The sequence below is a fragment of the Cyprinodon tularosa genome, unplaced genomic scaffold (assembly GCF_016077235.1).
Source record: "Cyprinodon tularosa strain WSP-4 unplaced genomic scaffold, ASM1607723v1 ctg35, whole genome shotgun sequence".
Classification (NCBI taxonomy): domain Eukaryota; kingdom Metazoa; phylum Chordata; class Actinopteri; order Cyprinodontiformes; family Cyprinodontidae; genus Cyprinodon; species Cyprinodon tularosa.
The window spans coordinates 1,202,246-1,226,508 of NW_024039063.1; the positions used below are offsets into that span (position 1 = coordinate 1,202,246).

Here is a 24,263-nt window from a genome sequence, read left to right on the forward strand (position 1 = left end):
AGATGATTGCAGTGACTCAGTGGAGAGCCTGATTGATTTAAGGGTCAGTGAGTCCAGTACATTTCCTTTGAGCCGCTCTTTGGACGTCCGATGTGATCTTAATTGAGTTTGGTGAGTGTTTTCCAGGAAAACGCAAGGGGATTCATAGATCTATAGAGGTGCTAGGAAGGAAGGAAAAGATAACTGACAGCAGTTATTAAATAGTTCTATATGCATGCACAAATCCCTATTTATTTATGTTAAGAGTTATGTTTTATACAATGTGTGTGTACTGTATACCTAAAAAAATTACAAAACCCCAAATCAACTTTTATTTTCAAGATAAACTATAAATTGATCCCTCAGGATGCAAATTTTATCTTAATATATGGATGTTTACATTTTTTGTGTAAATGTATTTAATTCTGCAATTTTTTTCTTAAAAGCATCTGAATACTGCCATCTTTGGGTTGAAGGAAGGCTGCTGCATTTCAGTTTTAATTAGTTACAAGTAGTACAATTGTCAGCCAAGGGGCACTACCCTCTTTGGGAGCATTACAAAAATATGTCTGGGGGTTGGAGTGGCAGGGGGAATGCTAACACTTTTACAAGGGGTTTAATTATACTTACATGAACAAGGAACAGAGCAGGAAAAAGCACTAAGGTCAGTTTAAGATGGTCTGTTAGGAGACATGTTACCTCATACTTATTAACTAATCTCCTGATCATTCATTTTGAACCGATTTTTTTCATGTGGGTAGCATCACTTTTCTAACCATTGGGAGCATTAATGTCATGTTAATTTTGAACTCATAATTATATATTTAGCGTATTCTCTTTTCTTTTTTGAAAAGAAAATACCCTAATACCCATAGATTCTCCTGGAGATTTAGGTAATCTTTTCTTTGTAAAGGTCTAAATGTGGAGGGGCATGTTCTGCTATAATTTTTCTTCTCACAAGAGCAAAGTTGAAAAAAGACACAGCAAAACCCTTCAGATCTGCCTCATCAAAAGCCAAGAAATGGTTTTCTACCATGTAGCTGTTATAACAGAAACAAAAACAGAATATGCTACCGAATGAACATAGGGATATTCACAATTATCTAAAAATGATTATATTTGTTTAGGTCTCAGCTTTTGTTATTTTGCTCTGGTTAAAAGATTTTAAAACCAATCTTTGTAGTATTCCGGTTGCGAGTTTAAATAAAAAAGGATCTTCTCATCTATTATAACAGTTATTATTGTCAGTACAAGAATGGGTGGATTTATATTTACTTTTCAAAGATTTACTGCAAAAGATATTTTTTGTTGGTTTAGGTAGATGTGATAAGAATGTTGCTGTTCAGGATAAAAATGCAAACAGATGCTAGGAAGCCACACAGTGATGATATTGGTGTTATTTGATGAGAGGTGCAAATTACACAGAACTTGGCATGGAAATTGGAAAATACAATGGAGGATCCAGTGAAGACAAACAGGGGACTGAAAACTTAAATGAAGCAGAACACATGTGCAGGTAAAGAGGAAAGCACAGGTAAATTGAATCTACCATTTAAATGCACAAATTAATTAAAATAAAAATTTAAAACTAGAAAACATCTGGGAGAAGTTAGTAAAGAGAACCAATAAGGCAACAAAAAAAAAAAAAAAAAACAACAGCGAGAACTGCAGAACTTTATCAAAACAATAATTAAACCTGCAGATCGTCACAGTAGGGGTCTGGGGAAGTTAGGGGATCCCATTTCATTTAGTCGTGTTATATATTTAGGGTATATATTTGAGGTATTCTCTTTGAAGTTAAAATAATTACACAATAAACAACCTTGGAGATTTTACCAACCAAACCAGATTTGCCATTTTGAATTGGTTGCAGATTTTCACTAGTTTATGTTCAGTCAAAATAATACACACAGGTTCAACTATATAAAAACTCCTGCAAAAATACAATTTCATTGACTTCTTCACCAGAGCCACATCCTTTTTGTAGCAAGGACCATCGGATAACTTTGGCTGGATATTTGAGCTCTTGTCTTAGGTTTCGGCATCATTTGAAACTGAACGATTAAAATGTTTCAATTCCCCTTCCAATCTCCAATCTTTATGTATTATCGGGATTCAATTCCCTCTTTGTAAAGTGCCTTGAGATGTATTGTGAATTGGTGCTACTTAAAAGTCTTTGAATTTCTAACCTTGTGTGAATGCTAGGTTTAAAGTTATTTGTAAGTCTATCAGATCGAGATTAAAGTAGCTTCCCTTCTATCCAGAACACATAGGAAACAAGGCCGATAACTGTTAAGATGTAAAGAAAAGAAAAAAAAATCTGCTCTCCCTGCAGAAAAAACACTATCAATTAAGAGGAGGAACAAATTCCCTTAGGAGCAGCACATCAAAGACAAGATGGTATTTAATTATGTCGGACATGCGCTGTATTTTGCATGAATAACAATATCATAGCCATTGTTGCAGGTAATATCTTTAACTCTAAGCAACACTTTGGAATGCCAAAGCACAAACAGATGGTTGTGCATACCCCTGTATATTCCCCTTTATTTACACTAGACAGCTGCTACTTCCAGTCTGTAGCCTGGGAATTGAAACTAAGAATAAAAATATATAACAATTGCAGGAAAATTGAAAGGTTAGAAGCGTTTTGAACGATTTTTGGTTGTCAACCCTATCTGCCCTATCAGAAAAGAATGCAGTGGGTTAATAATTGGTTGTACAAGCTTCAAGTAGGGTTGAAGTTGGCAATATTTTAAAAGCTCACTGCCTGTCTGCTTTATCCATTCAAGAAAAAGTCTTAAGGTGAATTTGGTATCATTCCCCTTTGGAGCACTTTTATGCGTCCAAGTCTCAAACATGGAACTTGAAAAGTTTCTTCTTTAATCCATCTAACGTGTGTCATGTGCTACTAATGGATTTGTTAAAACACTCCCACAGCATAATGCCAACACCACCAAGTCTGAAACTGGTCTGGTATAGAGTACAAACATAAACATTGCTTTGACTGACCATACCAGTCTTCAGCTAGAAAGTCTCTTTTTGATTTCCATTTTTTTTTTCACATTAAGAAATAAAAATGTCTCATTGTGCTCTTTTTTTCCTTTCTCCTAAATGTAGTTCCTTCCCAAAAGACTGCTGGGCAGCTTTAAGCTTCTAGTTGAAAAGCTGTTCCACCCTAAGATTTAACTGCAATAAACTTCAGCCTTTGACTTTCCAGGTAAATACAAAGAAACCAGTTCATGGGTCCAAAAAGCACAGAACAAACTAAATATGAGTCGATTTTTGTCTGTAGTTTTTGCAGCTTTTCCAGAACAGAATAAATGAAATAATCTCCTTTCCCTCATACTGATTTTGTGAGTTATTTCGGTCAGTACTTTGTTGAAGCTGAACCACAGGCCACAAAGCATCATGCATGTCCATTTATCTCTATGGACGTGCTTCTAAATAAGAGGGATAGAGAGTTTTATAAACTCACCTCGAACCACAGCTGGAGCTTCTGCTCTCACCACACGGTAAAGCTTTCATTTCTTAAAACAGAAGATAAAGAGTCGTGACTCTTACATGCTCGTCTCCGTGTTTTCTGCAAAAGCACGCTTTTTATTTCAGCTGTCAGTGTCTCTGCGTCAGCGTGCAATGAGCAGTGGAAACGCGCTCCGCTCCACAGGGATTCCTCTCGTGTTTCTCTTGATATCATGCTGTTCGGGGTTTCTAATAAATTATGTTTGCTTTATTTTTGTGGGGAGCCTCGCTTTTTCAAGATACATTTGTTATTGTTTTTCTTAGAGCGGTATTTGTTTTTGAGTGTCTGTGCGTAAAAGCTGGCGCGCCTGTCGTTGCATGACGCACTGTCGGTGAAAGTATGATCTGTTTGCAGGAGCACTCATGACTCTGTGTCCGCCTTCAGAAGAGACCTGTTGGATTAGTAGACAAGCACATAAAAACCCTCCTTCCAAGGTTCGTCTGTTTGAGTGTTGGAGTCCTGCTCTTTGGATTTTCCCCTCCGTAAAGTCAGCTCTTCTCTCAGCGATCCCATGGAAGAAAGTATGTTTTTATGCAACACGAGTGCCATAAAGGACTGGAGCTATTTTCTGTCTAAGATTTTACCTCTGATGAATAAAACCACAGGCTTGGTCAGCTTGGATAAATCGGAGACAGCGACTACAACGGTGGTGACATCTCTGCAACCGGACGGAGCAATGAGCGCGAGTAACCCGCCTCCAGACTCCAACCAAACCTCCGGTATGGAGCATATCTTTCAGTATTCTTACTCAGAGAACGACCTGCTGTTCACGGACTACAGGACGCCTGCCAGGGACTCCACTCAGTTGCCCAAAGCGATCCTGTACCTGGTCATTTCCGCGCTGGTGGTGGTGGCAGTGGCGTATGCCATAGTGGGACACCTGGTAAAGGATGTTGTGAATGACTTTGTTGGTAGGTGACCTCTGACACACACACTGTGCGTCTGTGTTGAGTACATGCAGTCCCTCAGAAGCTTGGAATAACTAATTAAACTTAAATCCTTTAAATATATTCATTTATCAATCCCATATAAATTTAAAATATCTCATAAGTGTTTAAAAGTACTGACACACCTCTGTAATCTATTGTAAAAATGGAAGCTGATATCAATTCATTACAGAGGATCATTTTATTGTTAGGCCAAAACTTGAATATCACATAAATGCTCGTAAAAAGTACTGTAGGGTCCTACTTAAAAGTAATAATACGACAATGTATTACAGGTACGCACTAATTTTGCAAGAATTAGTCCTTATGTCAGTTGCATAGTTCTCCTAACGGTAGTTTTAATAAGCTTTATCATATCTACATTATTTTGTTTTTTTTTTTTTTTGTTTGTTTTAAGCCTCCTCATCATCAACTTTACCTGAAATAGCAGTCCCTTAAAATAAATCAATATGTGACTTTCAGTGTTTAAACAGAGCCACTGAAATAAATGAACATTTTCAATGATCTTCTAATTAATAGATATGCTTAGCTGTTTGTGATAAAGCCTTTCAGAGAACATTTTTTTTTCTTCTCCAGAGTCAGAAGAAGAAAAAGCTCCTGTTAACACTTTTAATCCTCTTTTAATGAGTAGAACTGTTTGGTGACTCCCTGGTAGCCTAATGGAGGATGTTTTTATTAAATATGCAGGTGACTCATTATTATCATAAGCTTTCCTCTCTCTGTGAAATCTAAGTGATTCTGATGCAGACTAACAGCTGGTGACCTTGTGAGTGACCCCCATCCTGTCAAAGTATAAAATCAGCAGCAAGTGTTAAAGTCAGATTGGATTGTAGAAGAACTTCCTGTGAGAACTACATAATGAATGAGAGAATGTAACATATAGTCTATTTTTAGTCCCTGCACACTGTTTTAAAAGGAAGACTTGACTGGATGCCAAGACGATTAAATTGTAGTTGAATATTTGACTCAGTGGTGTTTCATTTGTCAGCAGGTCATGACAGACAGAAACAGGTTAGTACTGGATGTTCAGAAAGGATATGTACATTGATTAGGGAGAGTATAACGACTGCTAATAGGTGAAGTGAATGACACTGATTATCTTTCAGCAGGGCACTTTCTAGGGAAGGGAGATTCTAGCATTCTAACATTTAGTTCTTAAGTTGATGTACAGTTGATGATTAAGTTGATGTTAAACATGAAAAAAGTGTAATATTCCAGCTTGTTTAGGCACTCCTACAATGCTCTAAATGATGCCTGGCAGATGTTTAACTGAATACTGAATTACTTACCCTCCGACAAGCCAATCAGCTTTGAACCACACCTCCATGAAGCCCAATCAGCATCCAGATTTCATCTTAAAATCCACAACTCAGTCTGCTACCCAGCCAAAGCACAGGCAGTGGTTGTGCTATGCCTGACTTGATTCAGATGACCCAGATTCAACCCACCTTCATCCCCTTCACCGCCATCGTAGATAAAGCTTCAACTGACTTTTCCATGGTGCTTCTTCTACTTCTTCCTTATCAGAGTTAATTCCTCCCAGACTTTTACTGCATTCCCCGTCACATCTCAACTGGTTTGGCAGAAGACAGCCATGTTGAGCCTGGTTCTGCCAGAGGTTTCTTCCCATAGGGGAGTTATTCCTTTCCACTGTCACTTCATGCTTGCTCATCATGGACAGGTTCATGCAACCTGTGTTTATCCAAGCTGGACTTCCATCTTCCCAGGTCCCTGAGGAAAGCACTAGTATCAGCTCACACAGTCCACTAGATCTCCTGCTTATCCATATCAAAGCAAAATTCAGCGCTAATGTGTCCTGCCGAGGTCTGAGCGCCAAAGACTAAAGTAATTGTAGCAATAAAACTCTTCTAATTCTCTTTTTCTTTTAATGTGAGTTTTTCAAATTGAACTAGCGAATCACAGTAAACAACAATGCTTTAGGGAGTAAAGGCTGGACCATTAGATCCAGTCCAGCAGAGCCGCTAATGCAGCTATTTTGTTCAAGACAGTAATGCTGATTGTGATAGAAAGTTATCACATTTAACAGTACAGAGCACTCATGGTGCCCATGCTGGCCCCTGTTTATGCCGGAAATTCCCAACAATGTGCAGCAACCAGGGGAGGGAAATGTGAACAAACACAAAAAAATAGCTACAAACATACACTATATTGCCAAAAGTATTTGCTCACCCATCCAAATTATTGGAATCAGGTGTTCCAATCACTTCCATGGCCACAGGTGTATAAATTCAAGCACCTAGGCATGCAGACTGTTTTTACAAACATTTGTGAAAGAATGGGTCGCTCTCAGGAGCTCAGTGAATTCCAGCGTGGAACTGTGATAGGATGCCACCTGTGCAACAAATCCAGTCGTGAAATTTCCTCGCTCCTAAATATTCCACAGTCAACTGTCAGCTGTATTATAAGAAAATGGAAGTGTTTGGGAACGACAGCAACTCAGCCACGAAGTGGTAGGCCACGTAAACTGACGGAGCGGGGTCAGCGGATGCTGAAGCGCATAGTGCGAAGAGGTCGCCAACTTTCTGCAGAGTCAATCACTACAGACCTCCAAACTTCATGTGGCCTTCAGATTAGCTCAAGAACAGTGCGCAGAGAGCTTCATGGAATGGGTTTCCATGGTCGAGCAGCTGCATCCAAGCCATACATCACCAAGTGCAATGCAAAGCGTCGGATGCGGTGGTGTAAAGCACGCCGCCACTGGACTCTAGAGCAGTGGAGACGCGTTCTCTGGAGTGACGAATCGCGCTTCTCCATCTGGCAATCTGATGGACGGGTCTGGGTTTGGCGGTTGCCAGGAGAACGGTACTTGTCTGACTGCATTGTGCCAAGTGTAAAGTTTGGTGGAGGGGGGATTATGGTGTGGGGTTGTTTTTCAGGAGCTGGGCTTGGCCCCTTAGTTCCAGTGAAAGGAACTCTGAATGCTTCAGCATACCAAGACATTTTGGACAATTCCATGCTCCCAACTTTGTGGGAACAGTTTGGAGCTGGCCCCTTCCTCTTCCAACATGACTGTGCACCAGTGCACAAAGCAAGGTCCATAAAGACATGGATGACAGAGTCTGGTGTGGATGAACTTGACTGGCCTGCACAGAGTCCTGACCTCAACCCGATAGAACACCTTTGGGATGAATTAGAGCGGAGACTGAGAGCCAGGCCTTCTCGTCCAACATCAGTGTGCGACCTCACAAATGCGCTTCTGGAAGAATGGTCAAAAATTCCCATAAACACACTCCTAAACCTTGTGGACAGCCTTCCCAGAAGAGTTGAAGCTGTTCTAGCTGCAAAGGGTGGACCGACGTCATATTGAACCCTATGGATTAGGAACGGGATGTCACTTAAGCTCATATGTGAGTAAAGGCAGGTGAGCAAATACTTTTGGCAATATAGTGTATATTATAAATCCAAAATCACACTGAGCAAACAAAGGCTCTTATGCCAAAACGGTTCAGAATTATCCCCTGATAAATTCTACTGTGGAAACCATTTATTTTCTCAGGTTTTAAATTTATTTATCGTGTTATAAGAACAGAATAAAGAAGAAAAAACCTTCTTTGGGATTCTGCCTGGTAATCACATTGCTTGAACTCGATCCCCTTTTTTACTATTATATCTAACACAATATGGCACATACCTATAATGTTGAAGGAAAACGATGTATATGGTTTTGCAAATGTTCTTACTTAATCTAATATTCCTAAATAACATCCAGTGCATTATACTGGCTTCAAAATGAATCTTATTAGTAAAATAGTTAATCTGAGTGTAATTTAATCTCAGTATAAATCCAGCTATTCTCTTCAGGCCTCAGGGGTTTCTAAAGAACACTCAGAACAGATGGCATCATTAAAACTAAGGAACACAGCAGACTAGACAGGGAGAAAACAGTAGAGCAGCTCAAAGGATAAATAATGTCTCAATCTGGCCAGAACTGATGGGAAGATTAAGCTAAATCCATTGAACTTCTGGAAAAAAAAAACTGATATGATAATATTTTATATTATCATATCAGTATATTCCTACTTTTTAGCAGGAGGATGACCCTAAACATACAGCCAGGGCTACAGTTGAATAGTTTAGATTATAGATGGTCATGTGTTAACATGGCCTAGTGAAAGTCCAGAGCAACTGTTGATGTTCTGGACATCTGGACCGTAGCTCAAAGGTGGGCAACAGAGACTTCCTCTGCGAAGCATGGCACACTTTTCTTTTTATTTTATTTTTTTATTTGAGAATGTAGTTTGACAACACGTGAAAACATTTAGGGAGTACTTTCAGTGAGATACTGTCAATTTTGAGAGCATGTCAAAGAACCCTTCCAAACCCCCACCCAGCCCCCACCCATAGTCTTTTATTACTTTAAAACTTGTCAATAATTTTTTTAGAGTTACTTAAGGAACACCTTTTTGCTTAAAATCACAAATTGATGTTGCTGCACAAAGATTTAAAATATTAAAAAAAACAATACCAATTTTCATCTAAAACTGTTTTAGTTTTTTTGTTGATGATTTCTACTTTGAAAAAAACTTCCTATCGTAGAGTATAAAATCAACACTTTTGGTTTACATTGATGTACAGGAACTTGACTGATTGTGTCTGCGTCACATGGCCACACTTGTCCACTTGTGTTCAGATGATGTGTTTTTACCAGCAGCGCCAATGTGCCCCTTCTCTTGTTTTCTGCCCGCAGGTGGAGGCCGGTCAATTGTTGCTGAAGGTGATGGTGGTGAAACCACTGATCCAGGTAAAAAACCGAGCTGACGTGGGTCACAGTCTGCAGCACTTAGCTTTGCCACAGAGACTCAGCTATGCTGTCCCTGGCTCAGCTTTAAGAGCTTGTCCTGCTGCCTTGCTCACATACATTTACACAAACACTCTGAGGAGACGCTGTTGGGCCTCTGGGCATATTGTAAAGGTGTAAATGTGGAAGGGGGGTGTTCTGCTGCTGTTTTTCTTCACACTAGAGAAAAGATGAAAAAAAGACAGCAAAAGCAAAGCAAGATGCTTCACCCTTCAGATCTGCCTCATCAAACGCAGAGAAGTTGTTTTCTACCATGTAGCTGTTATAACAGGAACAAAAACAGAAGGAATATTTACAATTATCTAAAAAAATATTGCATTTATTTGGATGTCAGCTGCTGTTATTTTGCTCTGGTTAAAACATTTTAAAACCAATCTTTACAGTATATAGGTTGCATGATTAAACAAGAAGGAATTTCTCATCTATTATAACAGTTATTACTGTCAGTACAAGAATGGGTGGATTTATATTTACTTTTCAAAGATTTACTTCAAAAAGTATTTTTGTGGGTTTAGGTAGATGTAATAAGAATATTGCTGTTCAGGATCAAAATGCAGACAGATGCTAGGAAGCCACATAGTGATAATATTGGTGTTATTTGATGAGAGGTGCAAATTTAATAAAACTTGGCATGGAAAAGGAAAAATACAATACACAGTAATACACAGTTAAAAAACTGAGGCTTAGACTCAACTTTATTTATCCCTTGGGTTTACTCCTACAGGGAAATTCTGGTTCCTGTGGCTTATATGGAGTACAAAGTTAAAGTAAAATGCCATTACAGATAAAAATACGACAGACAATTAAAAAAAGTGTGTATATAGCACGAAATAAGCATAAAAAAGTTGTAATGTCCTGGAATAAGTTTCCTTTAGATATAAAAATATCTGTGCAATAGAGAGCTAAGGGAAGACTACATAGTAGTTGATTTGGGTTATTGCACTTGCACTGCAGAAATGTACTGACCATATAAATGCATAAAAAAATTATGCAGGCTACACAGTAGTTGGCATGTGCTATTTTATAGTCAGAAAAACGGATATTGCACATGAGTGACAATGAGTAATGTTTTGAATAGTATGTCCAAGAAGGGGGCTGCTCACCAGGAGTTGTACAGCTAACACAGGTAAATGGAATCTGCCATTTAAATGAAAGAATTAAATACAAAATAGACTAGTAAGCAATTGGCAGAAGTTAGCAAAGAGAACTAATAAGACAAGAAATGATAGAATAAAGCAAGAAGTAAAGAACTACGGTAAATCAAAAAAACAATTAAACCTGCAGATTATTGACAGTATGTTTCTGGGGAAGTGAGGCGATCTCGTTTAATTTTTGCTGAAATGTTGAAATATTTGTTTTTAGAAATCATGTTAAGGTTTAATGAATTAAAACATTTTTAGAGTCTGAGGTCAGCTCAGATGGGGGCAGCCTGATTTCTTGTACCTGTGGTTCTAATTTGATGAATAACAATACAGTCATATGCATCCAGTTTACAACCAATGTCATGCCAAGGCACTTTACCCATATGTCTATTTCTTTCTATTTAGAGTCCAGACTAGCTAATTTTTACAGATCAATTCAATTTCTCAGGATTCAAATCAGTACAGTGTAATGGATCACAATCACACTACAGTACAATCAAAGTCCATTGATAATAAAAGTTATCACTTCACAGTAATACCTCCTCCTGAGAACACACCTGGCAACAGAGGAGAGGAACAATTGCATTTAAAAGACAGAACCCTCAGTAGAGCCTGGCTCAGTGTGGACTGCTATCCTGTCTAGATAGATTCTGAGAAGAAGAAACATCGACAGAAAACACACAGATGATGCACAGATGATCTGTCCACATACTACTCAGTGTTAAGTGAAAATGCCTTCTAGCTTTGCTTTCATAACTCTTAATTCATAATTTACCATCTATTGATTTTGGTTTTGTTGGATCTATAAAATTGTCACAATCTCTTGGTGTAGCTTTAAGTTGGACTCAGGGGCGGATTTAGGAAATTTTGGCCCTAGGCAAAAACAGGCATGGGGCCCTCTACATCGAGAAGACAACACATAAAACAGACCCATTATACAGATACAGAAATTCTAATAGAATAGACATACATTATTTGTTCTTCGTTTTGCCTCCTCTTCTTGTCCCTCCTCTTGTTTTTTTACTCTATATGATTTGTACTCAGCTGACTTTTCATGCTTTCTCAAAGGGAATGAAAACATTATACTTAATATTATAAGCGTTCTGATGACTTTTTGGCAAAAGGATTTTAATAAAAAATATAATTAATGTGCACAAATAAGGAATAGTTGTAATAACTATACATGTAAACTAGGGCTGGGTATTTTCGCCCAAGTCCTGAATTGATTTGATTTTGATTAATACAGTTCTAAATTGAATAATTTCCATTCAATCGGTTTTTACAGTAATGAAAGTGGTTCAACTGTGTTTTAAAATACTTTTTATTATTTTATATTTTCCTGTCATATTAAACACAAAGTGCAAACTTGTAAATCAGACAGTTTAAACTTGAGATGTGAACAAAACTGTCTCATAAGTGCAAACTTGTTTGTGAAAAGTGAAAAAGTGAAGCCTCACTCGTGCGAGCATACGTGACACAGCGGGGACACAGCAGACATGCATGAGCTAAATTATCTGCCCTGCACAAACCATATTTGCAGTATTGTGTGTAACAACTCAAGGGTGTTTGCCGCTCAGCCCCTACTGTATTGTTAATGTCTTCAGTCAACCTATTGGCTATATTTGCAGCTGTCTGGCTTAAAGTAATGTTGAGTGCATCTTTCCTGCTCATTTGAATGTGAACATCACGAGCGTCCGTCACTATAAAACTAATTGATCTCATTTCCTAGACATTGATTTTTTTTACCCAGCCCTAATGTAAACAGAGTTTTAAGGGGCCCCAAGTTCCTTGGGGCCCTAGGCAACTGCCCAGTATTGATGATAAATCCCCTCCTTTTTTGACTCCTCTGAGAATTTGTCCCTTCAAATAAACCGAGATCACTCAGACTTTGTCTGCTGCTCGTAAAATTCTGAGTAATGAAATGTAACCCAGAGGAATAGTATGTCCACTGAGTTTCACTGACTCAGTGGCGGCTGCTGCTTTCTGAAACAGGGGAGGCTTAATAGTGTTAATTGAATCCAACTTTAAGTATTGCATTAACAAATGTTGAAACACATAAAATACATAACTACAAAAGGTAAAATTGCTTTTTTTGAAGCACTCTGAATTAATAAACTCCAGAAACTACGGCAAGAGTTCAGCACAAGATGACTGATCTGACTGAACGATCACTTTTCTGTCTCTGCTTATGAGGAAATCCTGCTCAATAACTGGCCAGTGTCAGTTAAAAGTCGTTAAGTATGTTTGCCAATCAGCATCGAGCAGTCAGCTTCATGACACGCCCCTCCTCCATAGACCCCCTAAGAGGTTTAGCCTCACTGGAAGTGATGTAAGTAAATTTGTGATTTTGACATGTTATCCAATCAGGGTTCTAATTTCTCCCTTGTTACCTCACTAGAAAGAGGCTCAAACCTCAACAGGGATTTCTCGAAGAGAAAGACAGGTAAAGACCTTCTGTTCCAGAGTGAAGGGGAGATTCACCCTAATTTTTGAAGATTTTTGAAGAAAAAATCCGCCCTCTCCGGTTTAAAAAAAGCACAAGCACAACCCTGTACCCGCTCCAGAACGGGAATGCCTATTAAACCTGTGTGAGAGCATACACAAGCCCATTTCTCTTTGTGCACGTTCTGTTTTAAAGTTGCTCACCACACATATATGCCTGAAAGTCTGCATGTGCAGAAAATTATAGCTACTGAGGGATGAGCACGTAGGACACCCTTACATAAACAAATTATCAGAATGATTGGCAATTAGGAGGACCACTTATTTTAATGATCCACCCGGAAAAAGTACATCCTCCACTATACCTTTAAGAGCAAAGAAGAACCTGTTTCATTCAGCTGGATGGATCAAATAGGGATATAGGTGGGTCCGGATCCAGACCCAACCTGATTTAAAACATTTTTTGTCATTTTGAACATTAACGAATGATAGTTTCTTATCTCAACACTTGATTTAAGAGGTATGTATTATTACAAGTAGATCTACATTAAAACTCATATTTGAAATCACTGTTCTCTGTAGAATGGGATGAAGACTAATTAGTTTCATTTGCAACATTAACTTTTACTGGCGATAAAATCACCTGCTGCCAGGAAAGACCTGTTTAACATCAGTCGGATACTGGTACATCATCAATCACACAGATCCAGACCTGAACTTTAATAAAAAAAACATGCTTAGTCACTTCAGTTTTTCAAACACGTGATCAGATTGTCTAATGCACCATTTGAGAGGGATCTCTCTGGGTCAGAGGAACCCCCATTCCTGCCTTTTCTTCACCCTCACAACTGTCAGTGTTAATCTTAGCCTCTCGTCTGACAGAACAGTGATTGATGCATCTCCATTCAAAAAGCCTCCATCACACATAAAGGGGATACAGGGAGGCAGAGGCTGTTGCAAAAACAATTTTATGCTGCTTTGCCTCTAATGGAAACAGGGAAGCTGAACCGACAAAAAACTTTATATTGAACAGGGTTCTTTGCATTACTGTTTGCATCTCTTAAAAGTTCACCTGATTATTTTTGGCCTGTTTTTTTTAATGCTAAAATTTAGCTCAATGTTTCTGCAAATTTGTGAAATACTACATTGTTGGCATCAAAGAGAATTTTGAATAAAATCTTTGAACTGAAGTGTCTGCAGATCCTTGAATGACCTTAAATTAAATGGTTTTAAGAGCCTTCAGACTGGTGTTTCTGGGGTTTGCTTTGAAATGTTAGATCCTTTCCTGATGATTCTGATGCATCAAATTTTACTTCAACTTTTTGTCTTTCTTCAGATTGGGTGTTTGACCCTCGTCGACCTGCAAACCGCAACAAGACAGAAATCAGCTGCGTCACTAGTAACACGCATGAGATGAGTGAGCTGGCTGAGAGCTACGTATCACTAAACCACACCAGCTGCCTGAGCCCCAGCAGGCCGGAAGTGACTGTGTTCACTGTAGATGAAACCATCGAGCAACGTCTCCCTGAAGCCCACTGTGGGACTTAAACGTAACTCCCTGATGTTTTCCTGAGAGAAACAAAGAAGCATATTTGCTTAAATTTCCCATTTGAAGTTGATTCACCAGTTGTTTGTGAATTGAAGCTTTTATCCACTGTGGCATCACCTGCAGGTTGGTAGAGAAGGCTGTGTGATATTGAGCCACAGTGCATGTGGAGACATCAGATGCTGGATCTTTGTTTAAATGGGACTCCTTCCTGTCTGGATCATGTGAGGAGAGGATGGCACCACCTTCATTTGGGTTACAGATAGACTGTTTTCCCCATATCTTATCCCATTTTCCATGACCTTATGAATATCAAGCTTTAATGTATAACACTACCACACTCTATTCTCCCTGTAATAACATGTATCACCTTCGGTATGCACCTCAGTCATCATTCCTTATTGTGATATTACCTGACCGTCTTTTCTGTGCACAATGAATTTACTGAGGCAAAAAAAAAAACTTTTTGTTACATCATGCTATTAGCTTGATCTGAAGAAATGAAATTCACCTCTATGAACCTTTTTGCACCCAAATGAAAAAAAAAAATAAAAATAAAAAATAGAGACAGTTGTTAGTTTAGATATTTCTTGATAAATGTCAGTTTACCTGTTTTACTTCACCTTAAAGGGCTGCATGCTGCTGCTAAAACCCAAAACTGAAACCACTGGGGCTGCATGTTTTTCTGTGCATGCTGTGATCATCTTGTCATGCACATACAGCCACTGTCAAATACTATAAAAGACATGTTTCCACTGTTTCCTGTTATACAAGCATCCAGAGAGCAACCAATTGCATATTTTTTTTACTTGATGCTGTTATGCACTGTAACGTTTCTTTAAATGTATGAATCAAAAATGTTGTACATGACATATGTATGTTGATTGTGTTGTTTTGTTAGTAAAAAAATCAAAAAAAAAAAAAAAACAGTAGAAAAAAAGTTTTCATGAAATGCACATTAAACACCAGGTGATCCTCTCATTTATCAAATATAATAAAAAAGGTGACTTATGCCAGAGAGATCATAAATAAAACATTACTAAAGTTTGTTCAGTTTTCCAAAATCCTCCCCTTCTATCTATCCATCAATCTGTTCATTCAGGTGCAGGGCAGGTTTTCTTCATTACATGCAATGATTTGTTAAAAACCTTTTTCATCTTTAAAGTTTTTTTTTCTCACTCACTGGCCAGCTGCTGTGCTCTGAGGAAACAGAGGAAATACAAATGTGCAGTGCCTGCAGCTCACATGTATTTGATGTGAACTGAATCTGAAACAAAGGTTAACTGTCTTTATAATTTTTAACTAAGTTATTCGTAGTTAAATCTGAATTCGGTCCAAACGGCAGGAATTCATGTACATTTGTTAGGATCTCCTCTGCCAATAGGTTTTTTCTATTTGCTCAAACTACTATCAGCCTGCAGTATACTACTCTTAGTAAAGCTCTTTCTTATAGTAAACATACTTTGTCAAAATTTACTGCCCAAAGAAGGAAAAGCCAGAGCAGGGGTGAGGCAGTAAACCAGTCTGTTGTCTTTTTTTATTTATTTTTTTAATAAAGAAAACATATAAAAGAAATAAAGTGTGTGACATCATGGAAATGAAGTAATTATAATTAAGTTTTTCATTCTAATATATATATATATATATATATATATATATATATATATATATATATATATATATATATATATATATATATATATATATATATATATATATATATATATATATAGCACATTTCTGTTTTATGATGGAGAAACTTCATTCACATTTCTAATTTAGTTAAATTGTTTTTTATTTATTCACAAAAGTTTGCAGGAACATCATTTAGAATAGACATATTTTCCATATTCAACAATCCAAACGCATCTGCTGATTGCATAGATGGTCATGTCTGGATTGGTTTATTATTGATGTTTCTTCTTCCTCCCTCCTTGGTTGTAAAGGATTTGCTTTCCAACCTCAGGCCACCAGCTCCACTTGTTGCGCTCTGTAGGTTTCAAAGTCCCCAGGAAGAGTGTCTAAAAGGAGCCGTAGCACAAAGTCAGTTCGGTTATAAAAAATTCCTCAAGTTGTCACTATTTATGATGGACAACATTAGCTCCAACCTTACTGAAATACATCTTCCTTGTTAAGTAAACATGTACATTTAGTTTAATCTAATGTTATCAGTCCAAATTCCCAGCTATCTGGATAATACCAACCACTAAATTTGCTTAACAGTTGATTCCAGTTTAAGTCTGATTTGTGACTGATTTATTACTTTTCAGCTTCAATTTCTAAAGCTAAGAATATTTTTTTTTTTTTTTGTTATTAAATGTGTGAAATGTCTCCTTAAAGTTTGCAGGAATATGCCGAACGAGAGATAGATGGTGACAACGTTCTGTAGAAAAACCCTAGAGTCCCTTAGATAGTTTTAAAGCCTCTACTCACCATTGCAGCGATAACGCAGGTTGGCCCAGATGATGTTCTCCTGGGAGAAGCAGAAGACCCCCAGTCGGCCTCCTCTCATCGTGGCGTCTATGATGACCCCAGTGTCTGCCACCATCTGAGAACCCTCAAAGAAACGAACTCTGCATTGACAGCAGATGGCAGTAAGATCACAGATAAAATGAGTATATAGATGAGAGTACTGTGAGATACTCAAATGTATACCCATACCTCAAAGGTGTGCATGAGCTGACAATTTTTAGAGTTTACAGAGCCTTTAAAGTTTTATTCATTATTTTCTTTTTTTATCCTATTTTGCTTAATTTTTTGCTGCACCTTTATTTTTCTTTTAAATTAACTTTCTGTTACCTGCCTTTTTTCTCTGCTCTATTTTGAGTTTTCATTCATCTGTCTTTTTTACGGCTTGTTTTTAATACTCGAGATTTATGCTAATGTTTTGCCCTTCTTTGATCAGGCTGCTTGGACCCCTGCAGCAGCTCTTTTTTGTCAGCAGTTTTTGTGGTTTCCTGCCTGTCTTTGCAGTGCAGCTTCAGTTTGCCTTTTTCTTCTCCCAACCCACAGATACATTTACAATGAGGCACTACTTCGTCTGTCTCAATGTACATTTAGATAGAGGTGTCAAAAGTATTAATGTTTATTACTAAAGTAGAAGTATAAATCTGTCTGTTTAAAAACACTTTTTTAGAACTTTCAATTTAAGATTTTTACACAAATAAAACTGTTAAAGTACCATTTTTAAAACTACTTAAAGTATAAAAGTAAAAGTAATGCAGTAAAAATGTTAAGTACCAAAACTTTAAACCTTATACTGGTTAGTGTACTATCCTATTAAAGGAAAAATGTTCTACAACTGTCTGATAACTTCCTTATACTAAATTTTCTTAGTTTTATAACCAATGGCAGCAATGTCAAATTTAACTTTGCATATTTTTGAAAAACTATTTATTTGGGTATGTGGCGAACAACAAGTCTGGACTAAATTAATTATTTTGATGTTTTCTTTTTATTTTATTTTTTTATATCAACCTGTCATAACAGAAATTAGCTTAAATGAACAAAGTAACACGACTATTTTTTAAATGTAAGAAGTAGAAAGCAGAGATAATTGCAAAAAAATGTAAGGAGTACAGGTAAAAAGTTGTTTAAATTTCTTTTCAAGTAAGGTAACAAAGTATTTCTACTTAATTATTTCACACCTCTGCATTTAGTTTCCTTATTTTATAAAGGCTGAAATAATCCTAGTCCATACCTGATGTAGCCATCAGCAGGGCGGTGCTGAAGGAACCAGCGGTATGAAGTCTTGTCCTTCCAGCCAACATTGCGAGGATCTTTCCAAAGGAGTTTAACCTGGTCACTGGTGTCTCCTGTGTGCCACAGGGCGTTCCTCAGATTCTCACCGGGACCTGTGCTTGACTTCACTGCCTGCCCATAAACAAAATGTATCCAAATACAAATTGATTTATGAACAATATTGTTATTTGGTACTTGTTAGAAACGAAGTATTTTATCCTGTTCTAAGTCATTCTTCTGAAAGTTTGTCCTTGTTACAGTGAGCTCTCAGGCTGTGTCAATGGGAGTCCCCCACTGACATGAAAGAAAACCATTTTTGAAGGAAAGGCATTAGAAGTACTATTTGCCAATTCTACTGACAAAGCAATCATATGGAAAATAATCGGCTGGATAACCGGCACTCCCGGGTTCATATATTTATATGGACGAGACACATTGTCTGTCTTGGTTCTGTGAGGAGCTCATGATGGCACATAGCCATTTTCAGCTCTTCAGCTGGGTTCTTGCCCATTTTAAATTTGCGAAGGACCTCAGAGTGCTGGTAGTCAAGAACTTCACAATGATCTAATTCAACCAGTTTTTTGGGGAGTTGCGCTCACTGATTTCCTTTTATTGAAAACTAGAGCTGGACGTCACCCTAAATTCATCATCAGTGCTGTCAAGTATAATGATGGCTTAATGCTATACTAAAACTTTATGCAAAAACAGGAAGTGAGTCTATTGAAGTTTAGCGCTATAAGCACAAGAAAATTCTAGGAAACAACCCTTTGGAGACTGGTGAAGACTTAAGACTGGGGTGTGTCTCATTTAAAAGGGCAGCAGGAAAATAAATAAAATGGTTTAGTCTGTTTTGTTAAGGGCAGCTGCCATGCAGGTTTTAAAGGTTTCTATGCTTTAGTACAGCTAATTTAACATGATAGCTCATTAACAGGCTTTTTCTGAACTGCAATCAAATGTGATGAATCAGGGTAAACTCTAAATCGTGTAGGACAGTGGCCCTCGAGGACAGACTTTGGGCATGTCTGGTTTAGATCAAGACACATTCTTTGTTGTAATTGTCCAGCCAAAGCCCAGACCTACATTCAACTGAGGATCTGTGGCAAGGCTTGAAAATTAATTTTCAGGAAAGTTGTTTATTCAGTGTGTGACTAATCTAAAGTTATTTATAGGAGAATTGGGGGCATATATTATATGTGCAAAGATGGAAGAGACATTAAAGTGCCTTTACAAAGTATTGATTCAGGGGACTAAATAAAAACAAAATAAAAATACTTTCCATGGAAAAACCATGGATTTTTTTTCTCTTCACAATTAGAATTAACTTTTGTATTGATCTATCACATAAAATCCTAATAAAGTACATTAACATCTGTGATTACACTAGGGCAGAATGTGACAGGGGAGTTATCGTTTTTGCGTGGCACTATAAAAGCCTTTTAAACTTGTCAGCAGGATTGATGTGAAGGAGCTTGAATAGAGTTGCGATCGCTGTTTTCATACTTCCACATTAATGGCAGCCCGCCGACATTTAAAGAGATACTTTGCAGAAAAATTTCCATATAAAATTAGAATTAAAAATTAAGATTTGAGGACATAATTATATAAATGACATATTGTGTAAATATCTGTTAGTATGTGCCTTGCTGCCACATAACCTCTGCTGGTGAGGATTCTCAGACATCCAGGTCATTCATTCCAAAAAGGCCAGTTATGTTAGGAGAGAAAAAACAACCTTAAACTGAGGGGGTGGACTCAGGTTTTAGCTCTCAAAAACCTATAATGCAGCAATAGAGTTGATTCCTTCCTGCTATCATAATCCTCATCGCCAAGCAGGGAACCAAGACATCTCACCTGGTCAGCCAGGCCAACAATACCCCTAACGAGTCCCCTTTACAGAGCAGTATAGGGTATTGCAGGTTAACGTAGACCTCACTGACTCCCCTATACTAAGGGGCGGACCTGTTCTTATCGTTCAGTTTGCATGTTTGCTAAGCCAAAACAAGGCTTTGTTGGGCTACTCTATAAAGCTTGGAACTCAACACTATTTCAGACATTTTGAATTGAAAAAGCTTCCTGGATGGCAAGCAAAACATCTTCAAACTTGGAAAAGAAAAGTCCAGTGGATTGTTTTTTTAAACTTTTTTGGACCACCTAACCTCTGATTAGCACAGAAGTGTTGAGACAAAGCTGTAAACAACGCAAAAAGTATTTTTGTTATTTTTTTCTTCTCTGCCTCCAGAATTTTGCAATAAAAATCGTACTGGAAATCCAACTCATGCATATTTACTATGGCATGTGCATCCCCATAGACATTCTAAAGCAGATCAGTAAGTTTTCTTCTGCAGCTCTCTGTCCAAGAAACTTGGAAGCACATTTTAAACAGTTTGTGTTCTGAGTGAAAATAAAAGACTACCTTCAGCTGAATGCCTTGTTGTGCCACGGCTCTGAACGGGTTCGCCTGCCAATAGATCTGCTCCACCTGCTTCCACATCACCACGTAAAAACTGGAGCTGTCCTGGTAGCCGAAGATGAAGCCAGCATAGTCGTCATCCGTCACCGTATTTACATGAAACGTTCCTTCAAAATCCACGCCACTGAATGCGGTGTAGCCTGCAGGGCAGTGTTGATACTTAGAAATCAGTTGTGCATTACAGAATACTCTTCAATAAAGTGCAAATAACTCCTGAAAATATTTAGTGTATTTGTTTTTTACAGTTAGAAAATTAAGTGAAAAGAAAATACAACCATTCGCAACAGACATCTCACATTTATACAAAAAGAGTCAATTCTAGTAGATAAGTTTCAGGATTGTGTTTTTCACAATTTGCAATGGTCTACAATGATAGGAATTCCCCAAAATGCCCAACAGCTGTTCTCACCAACAGCCAAACCAGGATCACTGTTCATAGTCTGGACAATTTCTCTTCCCTGCAAACAGAAACACAGATTTTACAATGAAATTTAGATTTGGTTCATTTGCTCACAAAATAAAAAGCAGCTTAAGGCGCTCTGACCTGGTTTAGCACCACCCAGTTGGGGTCTATCTGTGCATCTCCCTCAGGGTCTAGAACGATCGTCTGGTACTCTCTGAAGTCAGTCAGGGTAACTTCAGCATTTTCTGGACAGGCATCAATGGGATCAATGATGGTGTCGTTATCAAAATCCTTCTCACAAATATCCCCCACACCATCACCTGTAAGGAGAAACAAATCATTCTTTACTGCCTGAGATCTAATAAAGAGTTCAAAAACAATGCTACCACCAATGCTAGTCTGAGTCAGCTTGGGAGATGGTCATTCATGTTTAACATGTTGCAGGCAGGTAGAGGATTAATTTAAAAGATCAAATCTAAACTGTTAAAATAATAATTTTATCTGAACCTAAACTACATAAATCAATATGCTGGTGAAGATTCTCAGTCATCCAGGTCATAGTCATGGCAGAAACAAACAAAGTCTAGTGGTTTGTTTTGGAATACCTAAATCAATCATGTATTATCAAACTCAAAAACAATAACAGAACAGATGAGGCTGTACATTACTTAAATGCAGGGGGGGCATTCAGGTCACACTTGCAGCGTAGGGTTAGGGTTATGGTAACCAACATGAATTTAACCTGCTCGAGATGTAAAACTCCTCACTTGGGGGAAGGAGGACGTGATAGAAAGAGGGACAAGGGTCAGAACCCCCCTCCTTGGACATCTTTTGCAAAACATCATCTATTGTCACTCGTGTAATATTCTTCTCTTTCACTGTGCAATAAGACATTCCAACTACTGTGTAGCCAGTGTAATTTTTTTTAACTTATTTATAAGGTCAGTACATCTCTGCAGTGCATTAATCCAAATAAATTACTGTGTAGTCTTTTCTTAGCTGTCTTATTGTGCAGATATTTGTATATCTAAAGGTAACATATTCCAGGTCAATACAACTTATTTTTAAGCTCTTTCGTACTTTATACACTCTTTTTATATGGTCTCTTGTATTTTTGTCTTTAATGGCATCTTGCTTAAACTCTTTGTAGTCTATATAAGCTACTGGAAACAGAATTTCTCTGAAGGAGTAATACCAAGGGATAAATAAAGTTGAAGTCGAAGTCTTTAGAGATATTTTGGACATATGGCTTACTGAACTGAAACAAATGTAATCAAAATGAATTGTAATAGATTGGATTGGACCGGACTGTATTGAACAGAGATGAACTGAATTGAATCCAACTGAATTATGGTGAAATGCGACAGTGTATGTCATGAATACTTTCAGTTCTCAGGAACACCCTTTCTGAGTACATGGGCTATCTCTCACACACAGGCACTCTTTATAAAAAAAAAAACATACCTCCTGCGGGAACATAAGAATAACCTTCCACCTGGGCTGCTGGTCATATTCTACACTTTTATAATTCCAGCTGTTTAATGAACATCTAGCACTGTGTGGGATAGATAATCCACTAAGCAGAACAGGTCCAATTATATAATAAACAGGTAGTATTGCAACGAGGACCATTTGGGCTGACCTGTCCTCCATTCTGGACTTTCATAGGACTTTCATAGGACTTTTCAGAGGTCAATGGTTGGGAAAAGAGCCTAACATCTCAGCAGACCAAATTAGGGTTGTCGCAATACTAAAAAGTTAAACTCAATATCAATAGCCATGAAAATATTCAATACTCAATACCATTTTAAATACCAATAGGATAACAAATGAAAAATAATTTAAAATGTAACTTTAAAAAGAAAAACATTTTCTATGTCCTTTCTTTCTTAACAGAATCACACATAATAGTTAACCAAATGTACAAAATAAATAACCAAGAAAAAATAGAAGAATGTTCAAACAACACTGGTCTTTTGGTATCTAATCTATACCATGCAGATAAGTACTGTATTGTATCTAGATACAACTAGAAAAAGCTGTTTCTGAGAAACAGCAAAGTGGGAATGCTTTTTTATGCTGAATGAAAAATGAAAAATTAGCTAAAGAAACTGTATAACGTAAAAGAGGCACAAATTAGCTGAAGAACATATCAAAATGTGATAGGAAGTAATCAGAAACTTTAAACAGCAGAAACCAGTAGAATCATCTGAAGATTTTGTAGGATAGAATCATTTGGCAAAATAATGGCAGAAACACACTCATCTTAAAAGCAAAACATTTAAAGTTGATTAACCAGAAGAAAAAGTCCAAAAGTATCTGTTTACCTGGAAGTTGACAGAAGTAAAGCATCTGCTTACGATGTTAGCAGATGCTTTATTACAGTGGAAACGTTAGAGCTTCATTAAGAAATGTGCATGTAGGTGTGTTGTCAACAGGCCTTGGTAGTGTAATTTGAAGAAATTGGTTGAGTACGGGTCATAGCTATGAACCATACGACACAATAAATGAGTGTGCATAAGGAAGAGGCTTTTATTTTATCAGTCCCCATAGTCTTATTTTGAAAGTCTACCATGGCTTTGTGTCAAGGGAAGGGTCATGCCCAGCAGTGATATAGAATCCATTTCTAAATGTGAAATCACTGGTTTTCCATGTAATTGGGTAAATAGATGCTGTATTAGAGCGTAAATGGGAGACTTTTATCATGAAATTTGCTCTGGGGTGTGTTTTGAAAAGGTCCCTAGAGTCTAATAGAAACTAGTTTGTGGAGTTTGAGTCACAATGCTGAGCCATTTGCATCAATTAATACACCAGTATAATATAGAGGCTTTTATTTTGTAGGGTCCCTGCAGTCTTATTTTGAGAGTCTAGCAGGGTTGTGTGTTGAGAAAAAGGTCAGACCCAGCAATGGTACTTGATGACTTTCCAGTCATTAAATCACTCTTTTCCCCATTGCCTCCCTGGCAACGGGAGGCTTTTATTTTGAAATTTTCTGTGGGGTGTGTTTTGAAAAGCCCCCTAAGGTCTAATTTCTAAAAAGGGGTTGAGTTTGTGGCATAATGTTGAGCCATATGCTGCAACAAATATATGAGTGTAATGTAGAGGCTTTTATTTTGTAGGGTCCATGGAGTCTTATTTTGAAAGTCTATCAGGGTTGAGTGTCAAGGGAAGGGTCATGCCAGTAGTCATATAGCATCCTTTTCCATATGTTAAATCAGTGTTGTCTCCCTCCATTAAATTAATATGTGCTG

General features: G+C 37.6%; 2 protein-coding genes across 5 annotated transcripts in view; one reads left to right on the top strand and one right to left on the bottom strand.

Moving 5' to 3' along the window:
* The first annotated feature begins 3,541 nt into the window (after positions 1 to 3,541).
* On the top strand, positions 3,542 to 15,338 carry LOC119789866. 3 transcript variants are annotated; one of them, XM_038295051.1, is made up of 4 exons: positions 3,559 to 4,023; positions 4,108 to 4,413; positions 9,158 to 9,211; positions 14,189 to 15,338. In XM_038295051.1, exons 1-4 carry the CDS (start codon positions 4,014 to 4,016, stop codon positions 14,398 to 14,400), a joined length of 582 nt encoding a protein of 193 aa, XP_038150979.1. In that variant the 5' UTR covers positions 3,559 to 4,013; the 3' UTR covers positions 14,401 to 15,338. The 3 variants fall into 3 exon arrangements, with proteins under 3 accessions (XP_038150980.1, XP_038150979.1, XP_038150978.1); XM_038295052.1 differs by having other exon boundaries at positions 3,542 to 4,221; XM_038295050.1 differs by having other exon boundaries at positions 3,571 to 4,413.
* An 830-nt stretch (positions 15,339 to 16,168) lies between these two features.
* LOC119789865 (cartilage oligomeric matrix protein) overlaps positions 16,169 to 24,263 on the bottom strand; it is a 30,530-nt gene continuing 22,435 nt past the window's right edge. For both annotated transcript variants that reach the window (XM_038295049.1, XM_038295048.1), the window contains 6 exons: positions 21,154 to 21,332; positions 21,019 to 21,067; positions 20,553 to 20,749; positions 18,099 to 18,271; positions 16,832 to 16,971; positions 16,169 to 16,419 (listed from right to left, as the gene is read on the bottom strand). In XM_038295049.1, coding sequence (XP_038150977.1) covers positions 16,361 to 16,419; positions 16,832 to 16,971; positions 18,099 to 18,271; positions 20,553 to 20,749; positions 21,019 to 21,067; positions 21,154 to 21,332 — 797 coding nt within the window. In that variant the 3' untranslated portion in view covers positions 16,169 to 16,360. The remainder of the gene's footprint in view (positions 16,420 to 16,831; positions 16,972 to 18,098; positions 18,272 to 20,552; positions 20,750 to 21,018; positions 21,068 to 21,153; positions 21,333 to 24,263) is intronic.